This window comes from Branchiostoma belcheri, unplaced genomic scaffold (assembly GCF_001625305.1).
Source record: "Branchiostoma belcheri isolate BF01 breed outbred unplaced genomic scaffold, Haploidv18h27 scaffold138, whole genome shotgun sequence".
Lineage (NCBI taxonomy): Eukaryota > Metazoa > Chordata > Leptocardii > Amphioxiformes > Branchiostomatidae > Branchiostoma > Branchiostoma belcheri.
The window spans coordinates 570,317-585,501 of NW_017802802.1; the positions used below are offsets into that span (position 1 = coordinate 570,317).

A 15,185-nucleotide genomic window follows, 5' to 3' on the forward strand; every position below is an offset into this window, starting at 1 on the left:
GCTGCATGTGTATAGTTAGAAGTGCCAGCCTGCCCTGGTATAATTGCCAGTTTTGCACCATTCCAAGATTGCTGCCTCTGGAGTCAGTTTGTTAATGGTGTGCCATGTTGCTGTGGATAAGGTTTGCTGTGTTGCTTTACTCCATCTTCCCTAGCAGGGTTCGTACCATTGAGAGGGGTTTCACTTTCCCATCCTCAAAAGAAAAGAAACAATAAGCAATCTTGGAAAAAATTGTGGTTGATGATCAGATGATGTTACAATAAACAGGTTCAGTCAAATGGCCGAATGACTACGCTAGCGGACGCAACATTGACAGGTCTCAGGCTCGATCCCTGGCGTTTCTTGCTAGGCTCTGTGTCTTTGGGAAGGCACTTTACGCAAGTTTATTTATGCCAGCCATGTGTAAAATGGGTACCTGACTTTAGTTCGGGAGGATGGGCTCTGCCTTCCAATACCGTGCCGTAGACACAGTTGATTAACATCCCACTGCCCCTACAGCCTTAAAAGCCTTGTTATGTTGGGGTCCTTTGATTAACAAACAGATTAAATCCATGAAGCTTAGTATCATCTCAAAGAGAACAAGCAATAGACATCTTCCCTCCATGAACGAGGTTGGTGTTGTTAGGGTTCTTTTTTATGTTATCGCATGTGTTCATTGTTATAGGTATGTTCAGGAGAAGACTGGCCCCGACCACGCGGTCGGAGGTAGTTTATTTACATCACTAATTGGTAACAGAGGTTGGGGGGGGGGGTACAGAGGCACAGATGTCTGTTTCCTACTCGCTATCAATCACAACACAAACAAACCACCCCATTAGCAAGGCCGGCAGGTCAATTACCAAAAAACAACCAGACCAAAGAAATATATAGCCTGTCAAACAGGAGGTAAAAATAGATACACTGTATCCCAACTGGGGTCAACAAAGACCACACTACTATAAAATAGGGGTGATAATGTAGAAATCCTTTTAAATTAAGCAATACAAATATACGACAACCTGCTAATGCACTCTAAAACACAAAGAGACTCAACAGCTACCCACATACCAAAAATTATACCAAACCATCCACCAGATTTTCCAAACATTCAACACAAAAAGACCAACGTTAAACATTTTGTAAATATCAAACGCAAACAGCTAGGAAACCCAAATTTAAACCACTAAACCATAATAATAACAACTACATGCTACCTTAATATCGCACAAACAGTCCATAACGCGCCAACAATAGAATAAAAAAATTAAACTGCAGTACCAAGGTCAATCACCAGGGGCTCAAAGTCAACCTACACAATCTCCAAGGCCCCATCCATCAATCTGCCAAATATCATACAGTTCCTTTTCACCAATCTTCAGATATCAGACCAAAACATGAAACGGACCAAAAACAATACCCCCATTACATGGAGGGTAATAAGGAAAGTTCCAACATGTGCAAAAAGGCATACTTTTAGAAAGTTACGAGTAGAGGTACGAACCCTGTGACTGTCTAACTCCACTTTTGAGTAATTTTTCCACCAATCACTAATGATTGTGCGGCTTTATTTAATTCATAGAGAGAACCTAGTTTTATATGTTGTTGGTTTGTTGGACTGTCATAGTGAGTTCCTTGTTGAAATTATTGGTAATTATGTGTTATAGTATTGTTCATTGTTCAGATCTTTCGTAAAAAGTTCGGCATCTGTAACAGTAACAGTTCAAAATCTGTAACAGTTACAATAGACACTAAATGTACTAAGAATAATACTAAATGTTTAGAATAATAATTTTTTAGAATATCGAAACAAGAAGTAATGTAGTGCAATTAATAGTCACTGTTTTGTCTGTATCCATATTAAAAAAGTAAAAGTCTTAAACTTTTCCTTTGTCTTTTCCTTGGCAGGAGTGACAGCTCCTTCAACTTCTTTGTGTTCTTCTTCATTTTCTTCTTCCAATTCGTGGTCCACGTGATCCAGGCTGTGGGCATTGGCGGATGGGGAACTTGGTACGTATTCTGTTGTTTATGTACCTTGTATGTGTTTGTTTTTCAGTGCACAGCTGTATGTGAATGTCAGGCCTCAAAATTAACCTTTTTTTCCTATTGTCCCAGCACTGTCCCGAAAATAAATTTCAAGTGTCCTGAAGTGAAGTGAACTTGAAGTCAGCTTTATTTTGCTTACATTCTGACTTCCAGGCGTGCTATAATTGTAGAGGAAACGGGAAATTTGGGGTAGCTTTTTCTGGAGCCAAACAAAAGAAGGGCTGACATTCTGATGTTGACTATTTTTCTATTGTCCCAAAAATGTCCCAAATTGTCTTTTTACTTGTCCCAGCTTAAATTTTAGTGGTCACTGGCCATCGGGACACTGTTAATTTCAAGCCCTGAATGTGCCTGTCTTTCCCCATGCTGACATGGATCACCACAAGGAAATGTGTACAAAGATCCCCCCACTCATCTGCAAAAATATTGACATACCTCCATATGATAATATCAAGACAACACTTAGAACTATACCACATGTGCTCTCTCATTGGAAGATGGCAATGTGGCTTACGCCACCACTGGAATATACAGTTAAACCAGCCCAGGAAGACCACTCAAGGTTTGGTCGTCTTGGGCAGGTGGCATAATGCTTGAGCCTATGAAAAAAAATTGGGACCTGGGAAACATACATGTAGGTGTGGTTATTATGGCCAGCTTGGGCAGGTTAAGACTGTTCATGTGTGCCCATCTACATTTACTGGTACCTACACTAATAACATAGCTGCCCTGTGGCACTGATGCCTGTTCCTTTACAGTGGTTTAATCAATGGCCTGATGCTGGTTGGGTCAGGCAGTAGGGATGACGACAAGGGCGACCTGACCATTGGCGTGCTCATGATCACCGTGGGCTGTCTCTTTGCCTCCTGTGCTATCATGGACATGCTCTTGCTTAAAAAGGTAGAGGTTGTGTGTGGAGAAAAACTCTACTGTCGGAATGTGATGGGGTGTCTGCTTGGGTTCATCTGTCTGGTCGGAATGAAAGAAATTTCATCAGGAAATTTGACATGTTAACACAAATTTTGTCACAAATTTGCATGTGGAAGCTTCTATTTCAGTCAGTGCCCAGTACAGAAAGCTGTTTTGAAATGGTCAAGTCTTTAGCTTCAAAAATACACTAGATACCATCCATTGCATTGGATTGGCAAAAAAGTATCTCTTTCCAGACCCATCACTTCAACAAGAAAGTTGTCCAAACTGACAGTTACTTCTCTTCCAAGCAGACACCCTTCACACAGACAGAGCATGCCCTCCTCCCCAATGTTGCGTCCATTGCATGCGTTTTATTACATGCCTGTATTTTTGTTTGCCCCCTTCCTGTGTAGTGGTTGGATTAATGGCATAACGGCAGTCACCGTGAACCCTGGTGTCGGAGCCATCATGCTGATCATTGCCGCCTTCTTCACCATATCCGCTGTTCTCAGCATTATTTTTCTCAAGAAGGTAGACCCTCCCTTTTTTTTCTTTTCTGTTTTTGGTTTGTCTTGTGTCAGAGAGCCAGGAAGGTAGCATTGTTATGTTTCCTCACTTTGTAAAATGCATATGTACAATGTATGTATTTAGACTGATGTAATTGTATACATTTGTAGATGTGGTGAAACACAATATCGAGGTAAACCTGGAGAACCCACAATGCACCATGTATCAAGCTTACCCATGAAAAGGTCTTAATAATGTTACCATACATGTAGTGCTGTCACACATAACCAAATGTTAACTATTAGTATTACCATGCAGAGAACTTTGAATTTTGATGAAATGTCAGAAAAAGAGAAGACAGCCAAAATCAAAATAACTCCTTAATGGCTCTTTAGTATTTTGTTACTCCATACTCCATTGTTGTCCTCAACGTTTTATTCCAATCTGGCTTTCCTTTTTTTAAACCCCATTTTCACCCTGTGTGGTCAGATGGCAGCTACTAGTAAAATCAGGCTGCATTTATGCTGGCATTGTATCTGCTTGCCACATTGTGCATGTGAGTGTCAAAGTATGAAAACAGATGGTCACAATGTCACTTTTGGATGTAAATTATCTGCAGTTTCTACTAAGGCTTTCCTTGTTGATGTGGCCTTTTTTGCCATGCACATGCACTTTAATCCATACCAAGTGCACAACAGCTAACACAGGGAAATCAGTTTGTTGTGTAATCGTCTTGTCTACATCTTTTTGACCATGACCTTGGTGTCCACTGTCCCTAGGTGCACAGCCTGTACCGTACAACAGGCGCCAGCTTCGAGAAGGCCCAGGCGGAGTTCACCGAGGGTGTGGTGTCCAACCGCGGAGTCCAGCAGGCCGCTGGGCAGTTCGGTGCCGCCGCGGCAAAGGGCGCAGCCAGGGGCGCCATGTCGAGTGCGTCTGGGAACCAGATGTAGTAACCCTCTGCAAGGGGACGCTGCACGTTGTTTCCGATCATAATAACGATGCACTGCTAAAACTTCGCTCTGCTAACCTCCCTCCCAAAGTTCTAGCATGACACAATTCCTTATCGTACTTCTACCCTTTACTTCCAGCACAATTATGATTCCTAGGGCAAAAGACATATATATGATATCCCCTCCCCAGAGAATAACTGTTTTCCTGTATAAGTTATGATAACAGTGAATGTTATACTTTTGACTTAGCCCGTTTAGCTTGTTCCAAATATATATCCTCTTTGCAATACAAGTTGGCTTTTCCTGATTCAGAAAAGTTGTATTTGAAGGCCAACTGATGTTGCAAAGTAGAATTCTGTCAGGGACTGTCTGTGATCAGAAAAGAAAAACATTAGGAGAAGGCTTCTACCCAGGTAATGCTTTCCCCTAACTCTTCCCAAAGTCTGTCCTGGCAATTCCCCCAGCTGTGCATCAGGATTGGGTAGCTGGAAACAAATCTGGTGTCAGGACATGCTTTCCATGAAGGCCCCCGGCTGAATCCAGAGTCCAAACAGGCGTACTGTCCACAGGACGAGGGTATAGAGGGTATTTACATGAGACCTTTGGTGCATAAGCCACCATCAGGGGGGACCTTAAAAAAGAAGTTTAGGAAATAATGTACTTGTAAGGGTGTAGATGTAGCTCCATACCTACATAAATCCTGCAGAACATGTTGCTTCAAAGAAAGATGTGTAGTTCTGCAATATGTTCACAATCTGTACATTGGAGAATCAAAAAGTTATGAAAGTTAAGGTTGGCCACACCTTTTTATTTCATTTCTTGATGGTTAATCATAGCTTTTGCCATTCTTTTTGCTGTTTCATCCCTTTTTCTGGACTTTCTTTATTATTCTACCTTTGTTCCTTCCTTTCATCTTGTGTTTATGAAAGTATCTGAAGTGGTGTGGCCCCAAAATGTGGTCAGTTTTTGATGCTATCAACACATTCCATCCAGATAGTGACACTTCACACTTCAGTAACTAGTGCTGGTCAGAAAGAAAGCTGTAAAGTAGCGCCTTCTTGTTATATAACAAATTACCCTTGCTGAAAACAAAGTCATTTACTGTTAAGCATGATTTTCTTCCATTGGAATGTAGGAAATTTCTGCTGTTTGCATGTAGAAACACACATGCTGTTGTAGGAGATACAATGCCACATTTAGACAGATTCAGATAAACATTGACAGGAACTTTCTGTAGTATGTACCGGTAGTATTTCTGTAGATACACACACCTGTACACAATATGTATTTGCCGTAACAATTGGCCATTAGGTCCTTTAAGGTGGCATGATAGAGGTAAATCTAATGATAGGCAGATAGTTATACTCTTTCATGAAACATAAATATTATGTTTTTCTTTGTACCACATTGTATAACTAAATCTGACTTTGAAGAAGAAAGTATTCACCGGTGTATGCTATAGAACTGTTCTTTACCCATGATCCATTTCTTTCAAATGGGTCAAAGGTTACAAGACTTTCTTGCAACTTTCCAGTGCTAGCACATTTCTATTCCAGAATCTCAGATGAAGTACTGTACAAATTTTTTTACAAGCTTGTACTGTATAATTTTGGGGCATGAAGTTGGTGACAGAAGATATGTTCATGTTTTTATTAGTTTGACCACTCTGTGGGTGGGCACATGTGTCGAGACAATTTGGTAATTATTAGGGAATATTGAAGCTAGTTTTTCTGGAGTCTATTTAAGAATATAGAAATATGTAGAAATTACTGGAGTTGGGGGCTATTGTAAAGGCTTTTAGTACTAGTATAAAATATTACCCGTGCGTGAATTTACTCAAATGAAATCCATTTTTTGGAATACTGTAAATGCCTTTATGTTCGCAGTGGTTTTATGTTACGGTGGGAAAGGGAGGTTTGTACGGTGTTTGAAGTTCACTGTTGGAACAGGAAAAATTACAAAACATATATTTGCGGCATTATGATTTCTCAGTAAAAAAAATAAGAGGGAAAATAAAACCACCACGGACATGTCATGGTTTATGTTACTAGAGGAAGTGCTGTCAAATGTAAAGTTGCAATGTTAATAGGTGTCCGATAGAAAATAATGGACATTTGATGTTTTATTTCATTGTTGTGTTCAGTTGCAGTGCTGCTTTAATATCATCATGCAATTTTCCTGGCACAATACAACATTGCTCCATTTGATGTACATGGCCGTTGACTTGGAATTGATCAAATGCTAAATTTTTATGTGTACCACGCTTACATGTATTGTTCTGTGTTATTTTGCACTTTAATGGATGTTATACACAGTTTCATGCTTGATTTCATTGAGCTTGGGTTGTGAGCACATTGTCAACTAGGAGCATTTTGTCTTCAAGAAATATTTGAAGAAATTATAGAGGTAAAGTGAGGTATATCCAACTATTTGTACATGTATGTGTATGTGGTTGTTAATGTAGATCTTGGTGCAAAGATGTGTACTTATACACAATTTTCAAGGCATAGGATGTTTATTTAAGAAATCAGCCTGTATTCCATCCCTATAAAGTTTCAAATTGATGACTTCTATCGTATATTTCTGGTGTTTACGAGTTGTCCACCCATTTGGTAATATACAGTACACAACTAGAATGAGCAGTTTATATACCATATGTAAAAAGGGGGTTTAGATCCACCTTTTATTTGGTTTTATCCTGCATTGCTCCACCCCTTTGTTTCCAAAATTCCTTACTTTGGTGGACTGTAGATTTCTAGCATGAGGTCATAATCTGTATCACAATGATGTAGTTTAATGTATTTATTAAATATTGTGTACTATTGTTAATTAACAGGAGATATCGTATGGAACAGATTGCTGTAAACTAGTGTAATTTCTACCAGTGTGTTCAAATTACAAGAATGTTAAGGGGACTTAAAGCCAGATGTGCTTTCATCCTGTAGGTTTGGATTTAAAGAGGGTTTCTGAACAAACAATAAAGCTGATGCTATGTATATTGAAGGGAAACATCGTTTATGGTGACTCCATTTTGAGTGCAACTTTCTTTGTTTGTTGCCAGTCATAAGAAAATTGCAAAAACATATTTTGCAAGACTTTGAAGGATGTGGAAGGTTTGGGCCAAAATTATCCCACACATACATACATATAGATAGGGTCGATAGCAACATTTTTTAGCTCTGATACACGTTAATAATGTACATGTAGTATTGGAATGGACAATCACTAATCTTTAATGTTTAAGAATCTTGTGATGTCATTGTCGCGGGTATTCCTCTAGTGGAGCAGCCCCTGGGGCGTCACCAAAAACCGCCTGTTGGAGTTGACACTGATGAATGAATCGAGCCTTCTATCCTCCGGTCGCCACGCCATTTCCCACGGCCGTCTGGCTTCTCCCTCAGCAAATTGTCTGTCCTCTCGCTAGTATGCCTGTGAGCCTGTATCACACATTCCTCCATTTCTGATCGTTCTGAGTTGCCCCAAGACTTGGTTTGTGAGAGGTAAGTTTGGTAACGGGGTTACGTACCGTCCGTGGCACACGATTCAACTTCGGCATTCCTAAAGAGGTCGCCCCTCCCCCAAACATGGCGATCCCTTCTATAATTTTTTCTTGAGGTCATGAGGGTTACGGAGAAGTTCTGATGCCGTCAGCGTAAGCAGTGGTTTTGTAGTGGACATGTTGACGATGGCCTTCAATGAAAGATGGTATTACATGATTATTGTATAAAAATAGCTAACGTCACAAGAGATGGCACCTCAGTTCGGTTTCCTTTGCAGGGGGGGGGGGCAAACTTTGTTGGAAACCAGCATAAATATTGCAAATTCCAATATTTGTTTTTTTTCTCTCTCATCTCCCTGTTATCTTGGCAATGTTCCAGGTGTGTGGCTTAACCCGCAACATTTTTGTTGACTACAGATGTTGCCGAATAAGCACTTCAGTGGGCCTCTCGTGCAGAATGAAAAGTGTTTACTTCAATGGCTATCCAAACTTGGAGGAAAGTTGCTATGGACCCACTGAACTGAGGTTTGGACCAAAGAGGCAGCACCGGTTCAGCAGCAGACCATGTTTCTGCCCAGGGTTATGTGGGTTCCCAAAGGACAGGGGAGGAGTATCACTCAGCCAGGATTCTCTGAGAGGCTGGAAATAGATGGAGTAAAAGAGTCACAGAAGGAGAGTGCTGGGGAACTTGAATACTGCACCAAGAAGAAAGACGTCCGACCTGTTGTTGAACCACTGGTTGAACCCGTCAGGAAGAAAGTGAAGTTAGCCAAAGCAGAACTTCAGTATTTGCCCATAAATGCTGTGCCTATATGTGTAAAGGCTGGTGTGTCTTCAGAACCAAAGTGCAGTAGTGAAGGAAATGTGAAAGATGCAGGGAGCACCCCTTTGGATGTTCCAGAAACATCTGGAAAAACCTGCAGTGTTGGCCAGTCAGGAGAGGAAAATGTTAAATCCCCAAATCATGTTGCCAAAATAGGCAGGAAGGACTCACAGATGGAACAAAATGATGTGTATCATGCAAGGACTTTTACTGTAGTCATTAACAAGCCATATGTTGACATCATGTCCAAGGCAAATCCATCCCCTTTAAGAAGCCCTCACTTAGTGAAAACAAGGCACCAATGTGGAAAAAAACCTGTGCACTACACTCCAATAAGGAGGGGACAGCATCTCGCAAGTACTTGGCGCAAACTCCACGGTGAAGAGAAAACAGACCAAAACAACAGAAGCCTGTTGTCAGCAAGGTTCGCTAAACTGAGGAACAAAAACGCACCGAAGGAACAGACTGTTGCCAACAATTCTCCAGAAAAAACACCAACAAGCGGCATCCCTGTTCCACCAGTGCATGAGTGGTTAAGTAGCTTCTTTGGGACGAGTATCAGCTATGGAAGTAGCCACAGTGACACCGGTGGAAGCACAGATGATGACAGTAGTTTTGTGAAGCTTCGTTCCATGCTAAAAGCTTTGCAGACTGGCAACATTGATCAGCTGAAGGCTGGAGATGGAGGGGACCTAGTAGAAGAGGATGATGATATGAAGGATTTCAATTTGGAGAATAGCAGCTCTAACGAGGATGATGAAGAGTATTATGATGATGATATCTTTGCACATTTGGAAGAGGATCAGGAAGAGGACATGGACACATCCTGCACAGATGTGACCTTGCAAGAGAGTAACTCTATGGCAGAGGTCAGCGATGATGGCCGAAATGATGTCAAGAAACATCCAAAGAATGTTTGGGGTATACTAGACATGAAACATAACAACAACAATAACAACAACGTGGAAAATTCTGGGGGAAGATCCAGCCCTGTAGTGGAAAGCTGGCTCCAGGCAACGTACAAAGGGGGGAAGAACATGAAACTTAGCGAGGAGGAAATCCCAACAAGCTGTGCTGAGGATATGGAGCTGATCGACTGGAAACAGCTCATGTGTTTGCTCTGCAAGAGAAAGTTCAACTGCAAGGAGGCGCTGCTGAGTCATCAACAGTTCTCCAATCTTCACCAGTCCAACCTGGAGTTCAAGAGAAGAGCTCTGGAGGAGGAGCTGAAGGTTTTGGAGATGGAGCTAGACCCTTCTTCATCATCATCAGTCTTTTCCTGCACATGAAACTGCAAAGATGGAAAACAAAAGGAAAGCAGTTTGAACAACTTGGTGGAAAAGAAATAATTGTACCTATTGAAAATTGTCAGGAGAGTAGCCTGTGATCATACAACCTCTTGTTACTAGTATTAAATTGATCCCCTCTTGGGGGTGGGGGTGCAGCTGTGAGGCAGGCCGGCTGCTGGGAGTGCAAGTTATTTTAGTCATGCTAGTCAGGAGAGCTGATGTCTAGCTTTAGAAATGTAACCCTGTTTGTTGCTTTCACCATGGAGGTAGAATTGCTCTGCTAACCCTTTCACTTCTTTCACCATGAGTTACAATGGCATATGATAACTGTATGAATGCCCTCTCTCATTTAGCTCTACAAGTGCCTAGGCCTAATGGACCTTGCCACTGGGAAGGCTGGCCATTGTCTAGTTCAATGTGACATTGTTGTTACAGTAGTTTGCATTTATGTTTTTTGTTGTGTAGGTTTACATTAGTTAGAGTACATGTTTATTATAGCATGTCTTGAGGTGGAAGGATGCCTACTATAGCATTGCATTACTAAGAGCAGTGGCCTTACAATATGTAGATTGCATTGATAAATAAAGATTAATCTCTTCTGCCAGTTTGTCTGTTTTACATGATTGAAATTGAGTGCCATTTTATAATGGATTGTACACTCTACAATGACAAGTGCCTATTGCTGTTCACTATATATATTTTCTTTCTGCTTGTTTAATTGATTTCAATACGTTAGATCCTATATATATAAATTCAATTACATTCTCAGGGGAGATAACCAATACAGTGTTCAAATAGGAAAATACATTAAAGAATGTTTCGATCTTTGTGACCACATGTTAGAGAATAGTTAACCTTGTTACCACATACATATATTCTGTACGTAGGATGACGTTATCCACACATGTATTTATTATTAATGAATAGCTTTGTTAGATCTTTAGTTGTAGAAGACCATACAAATAATATACCCCTTCTTGTATGCTTACTTTGGCACTACTGACTAAATCACTGCTTGCTGTTGAGAGGTCCTTGTGAATTTGAAGATTTCAGCCATCTGTGATTCATGTAAAACATCTCAAGTTATTTGCCCTCATGCCCATGTTTTGTAGAACAGCCTCAATTACAGCATGTCCAGATCACTAAATACTAGTACTGCGAAACCGGAAGTCCCATTGCAGTACCATAACAATTCGCCAGGGGGGCTAAAATGTAATCATTTTGAAGTGTCATCATAACCTACCCCCCTACCAAATATTAACAAAATCCATCCATGCCATCTTTAGTTACTGCGTTTACATACACACACACAAACTCACACGGACGAAAACTCACAGTTAACATATCGTTTTTCTTTATTAATGTCAGAGTTGCAAACACCCCGACAGTCTTTCATTTACAACACTCCCCGATGTGAATACCACGGAAAACACCGAACATACTCCCGATAGCAACTTCTAAGCAAGGTTTTGTGCTCATTATATTCATGAACGGAAATCACTATGTCTGAAAGCTGCGGAATGCAACAGTAATTCTACTTGGGAGGCTTGGATCATGAAGTATTTTAGCCATCAAGCAAGATGTGAAGGAAATATTTCTAATTGGTCTACCTCAGCTAGCGCTTTGCACATGATGAACAATATTGTAGTACAAAGGAATCTTAAACAAAACTTAACATGATCACAGCAGCTAGATATTAGTACACAGTGTGGTCAGATAACTTTAAAAAATGAATTTAGAAAAGAAGAAAACTATTCAACATCTAAAGTTTTTAGGAACGTTCTACTTCTGAACATGTGGAAAAGTGGCTATATAATGTACAGGCGTGGTCACATTTGTCGCACGATTTTTTTGTTGTAGAATTTTAGTCGGGTCTAAGGAAGAATCTGCCGTCGGCAAGGATCAGCAGCAAGTTTGTCAGTCACAAGACAGTTGGGTTTTGTACAACACATCACGATTCGGTCTCGTAAGGCTACCTCACGACAAATGCGTGTGACCACGACGCCCTGACAGGAAAATCGTAAACATCATTCATGTAACTTCAGGTGCGACCCTCAGCTCAACAAACTTCAGTAAGGGGTAAATATTGCCTTCATCATCTAGCCTGAGGTACCACCTGATGGTATCAAGAGGCCATTTGGTTTTGGTCGGCACGGTTTGCGGCGTGTAGTACACGCCGTTTAGGTTGGGGAAATACGAGTTGGATAACCACCCCGCACTCCTGAACCTGAAGGCCGTCGCGGTAGCAGCGTCATTGTCCCATGTGGCGAAGGTCATGTTGTTGCTGAAGCGGAGAGCATTGCGGGCGGTCCCGCTGAACCCACGCCCGAGGGACAGTTTGTACTTGGAGGCTTCGTCCAGGACGGAGAAGCTCCGGTACTGGGCGTAGCTCGATTCTCCGTCGAACGTTTCCAAATCCACCCGCAGCCCGTACCTGGCCTGGTTGGTCAGCAGGTGGATGTTGTCGTTGCCGAGCCAGAACTCCGTGGACAGGTTGCCGAAGCCGACCTTGTACTCCTCCCAGGTGCGGTAGAAGTCCACGGAGCCGTCCTGGCGCCGCATGAGGACCGTCCAGCCCTGCCCGCCCTCCATGCGACAGTAGACGGGGACGGTTCGGTTCGCCCCCGCCAGGCGGATGGTGTACACGCCGCTTCTGGCCGTCTCGTTCGACCAGTGGAAAATGGCCGAGCAATCTGTGATACAAAGTCAACAGTTCGGTATATTAGCGTGTTAATATGCGTCAATATCGTCTAACACAAGTTGTACATAGCAATACACATAACAGTACGCCAAGGACCCTCTCCGAAATGATTTTAAACCTCCTTGTGTATGATAGGCACGATAAACTAGTAATGCTTGTCAAGGAAATAACTCAATGAAAATGCGCTTTAGACTTTCAAATTTGGTAACAAAGCATATCTATGTCTTTGACGCGGGGGCACGTGTGTTTTTCATTAATCTCGTAGTTGAAAATGACCAAAGTCTTGTACTTGGCTTGATATTCAGCCAGAAGGCCGGCGGGTACCAGGCTATCTTGTACAACGCTTACCTAAAGCCTACATATAAGTACAGTATATGTTCAATGGCCAAATTACATATGTGTCACTGTTGATTGGTTGGAACACCAATACTAGTTGCCTATATATTTGCCATTAACGGTATCGACGCTTTTGGTGGGAAACCCTGCACGCGCACCTCCTCTGTTTCACGACTCCTAAGTTCTGACAATATGAATTTCATTCTGATAGCTTTCTGCCGGCCACGGCATTTCTGGCGGCGTTACGACGATTGAACCTCCCTAGTAGGACATAGGTACGTTTTCTTCGTGTGTTTCATTATCTTAGATGCTTTGTATGGATATGGGCCATGAGCCTGAGGGAAATAAATACAGTCAGTTATCCTACCGATCCACATGTCCGGGGAACCCATGGCCAGGTGCCTCTTGACCTGTTCCAACATCCCCTCAGCTGTTTGCAGGTGCTGTTCCAGGTGCTTCCAGGTGGCTCGGAGCGGCGGCAGGTGTCTCGCCGTGGGAAACCCCGCAGGTGCGTGGAAGGTCCAGGTCCTACAGGGGCAGTCAATAGTGTTAGCTAAAATCTGGACTTAAGAGTTTATTTTCTTGCTTTACAAAATAGTGCCCGAGTAAAGAAAATTAATCACACACACACGTACGCATGTTACATACATACGAGTACATACACAGACGCGCATCCACACACACACACACACACATCCATACGCTTATACGCTTATACACGCACGCACACACACACACAAAGGCATTCTCCCTCCCTGTTGCTCTCCCCCCTGCAACTATATCAGCCACCAAAAACGGAATCGTTTCTCCTCCGTTTCCCCTCCAGACAGTCCGTACAGCGAGTCCACATTAAAAGAAACTCCATAAAAACTCACCCGTTTTTCACGGCGGGGCAGTCTGTGGACCCGCGGCCTCCTCTCCCCCCGATGACGTCACCTGCCACGGTCTTGTCGTTACAGAGGATCATCAGCGTCACGACCAAAAACTGAAGGCAGCGTGTTGTCGTCGCCATGCCGTGCGCCAGTCTGACGCTCCTATAGCGGCTGACTGATCGATCGGCCCCCGGCAGCGAGAGATTGTGTAACATGTGCTGGCTGTGCACGTCTACATGGAGGTTAAAAGCCGCGGTGGTATGCAGCGATGTGATGTATTACTAAGGCCACAACATGTAAATTTTATGGATGGCGTCCTCCACAGACTCCTAATCTAATCTCCAAATCCAAAACGTATAACAAGATTCGTACATTTTCAAACTTTGAGATCGTAAAACCTTATTAAACAAGAATTGTGGCTACAAAACATGATAGGTCTTTTATTCCTGTATTTAACATTATTACCTGTCCTTATAGATGTGTACACATGGCACACAATTGTAGAAAAGAAGTTGTCGTACCATCAAGGGTAACGTTATAGCTACTACACTTGGCAGTTGTTTACCTTAGACTGTCAAACTTGCCATCAGAGTAATTGTGCTTCAAGTTTGTTGGATCCCTGATCATGATGGTCTCTGAGATTACAGTCTGTCTATCTGCGGCTCAATCACTGACAGAGTGACTCATAAACCAAGGAGATTCTAGTGTGCTATAACCTTGGTTTGGAAGCCATACTCTCCCTATATTTAATTTTGCCAACTATTACAACATCCATTTGTCTCTGAAATAGCTTTAAAAGTAGATGACTAGATAAAAGTTTTCAATCATTGTATAAATGGTTTTGATTCAGTGACATCACATATAACAATGTATCAAAGTAAAAGAATAAAATACTAAACAATAAATCAGAGCCTTGCCTTGCCGGTCGACGTTTTTTTCTTCAAAATCGGCCGACGTCCAATGCGCGCGCTGTTGTCATCCATAAAAATTACTTGTTGTGGCCTAACATAAGCAAGTCTGCTGTGAGTCTAATTAATCAGCGATATGAATAGGCATGAATCGGCTCACAACAAACAGATTTTGTACATTCAGTTATTCCGTATCAAACACAAGCTGGAAGGACGCAAATGATCAAAGGCTAACACCATTTCACTCAGTGTAGAATGCATATATAACCTTTTCACCTCCGCGGAACGAAATATCCTTCCACTGGAAAATATTGTTTGCTTAGATGAGAGTCAAACTTTAAATTTGAGCAACTCGTTGACTTC

The 15,185-nt window shown here is 42.0% G+C and overlaps 3 protein-coding genes across 6 annotated transcripts in view; 2 read left to right on the forward strand and 1 right to left on the reverse strand.

Annotated features, from left to right (window-relative positions):
- Nucleotides 1–7,394, forward strand: part of LOC109464407 (secretory carrier-associated membrane protein 1-like) — a 16,749-nt gene extending 9,355 nt beyond the window's left edge. For both annotated transcript variants that reach the window (XM_019761379.1, XM_019761380.1), the window contains exons 8-10: nucleotides 1,885–1,986; nucleotides 3,348–3,465; nucleotides 4,221–7,394. In XM_019761379.1, the coding sequence (XP_019616938.1) occupies nucleotides 1,885–1,986; nucleotides 3,348–3,465; nucleotides 4,221–4,394 (394 nt within the window). In that variant the 3' untranslated portion in view covers nucleotides 4,395–7,394. The remainder of the gene's footprint in view (nucleotides 1–1,884; nucleotides 1,987–3,347; nucleotides 3,466–4,220) is intronic.
- Nucleotides 7,395–7,469: 75 nt separating this feature from the next.
- On the forward strand, nucleotides 7,470–10,606 carry LOC109464398. 2 transcript variants are annotated; one of them, XM_019761367.1, is made up of 2 exons: nucleotides 7,470–7,894; nucleotides 8,311–10,606. In XM_019761367.1, the coding sequence occupies exon 2, from the start codon at nucleotides 8,458–8,460 to the stop codon at nucleotides 10,003–10,005; it is 1,548 nt and encodes a 515-aa protein (XP_019616926.1). In that variant the 5' UTR covers nucleotides 7,470–7,894; nucleotides 8,311–8,457; the 3' UTR covers nucleotides 10,006–10,606. The 2 variants fall into 2 exon arrangements, with proteins under 2 accessions (XP_019616926.1, XP_019616927.1); XM_019761368.1 differs by lacking the exon at nucleotides 7,470–7,894 and adding an exon at nucleotides 7,955–8,099.
- Nucleotides 10,607–11,727: 1,121 nt separating this feature from the next.
- On the reverse strand, nucleotides 11,728–14,635 carry LOC109464409 (fibrinogen-like protein A). 2 transcript variants are annotated; one of them, XM_019761384.1, is made up of 3 exons: nucleotides 14,480–14,635; nucleotides 13,410–13,570; nucleotides 11,728–12,698 (listed from the first exon to the last, which is right to left on the reverse strand). In XM_019761384.1, exons 1-3 carry the CDS (start codon nucleotides 14,539–14,541, stop codon nucleotides 12,037–12,039), a joined length of 885 nt encoding a protein of 294 aa, XP_019616943.1. In that variant the 5' UTR covers nucleotides 14,542–14,635; the 3' UTR covers nucleotides 11,728–12,036. The 2 variants fall into 2 exon arrangements, with proteins under 2 accessions (XP_019616943.1, XP_019616942.1); XM_019761383.1 differs by lacking the exon at nucleotides 14,480–14,635 and adding an exon at nucleotides 13,918–14,238.
- Nucleotides 14,636–15,185: the final 550 nt, after the last annotated feature.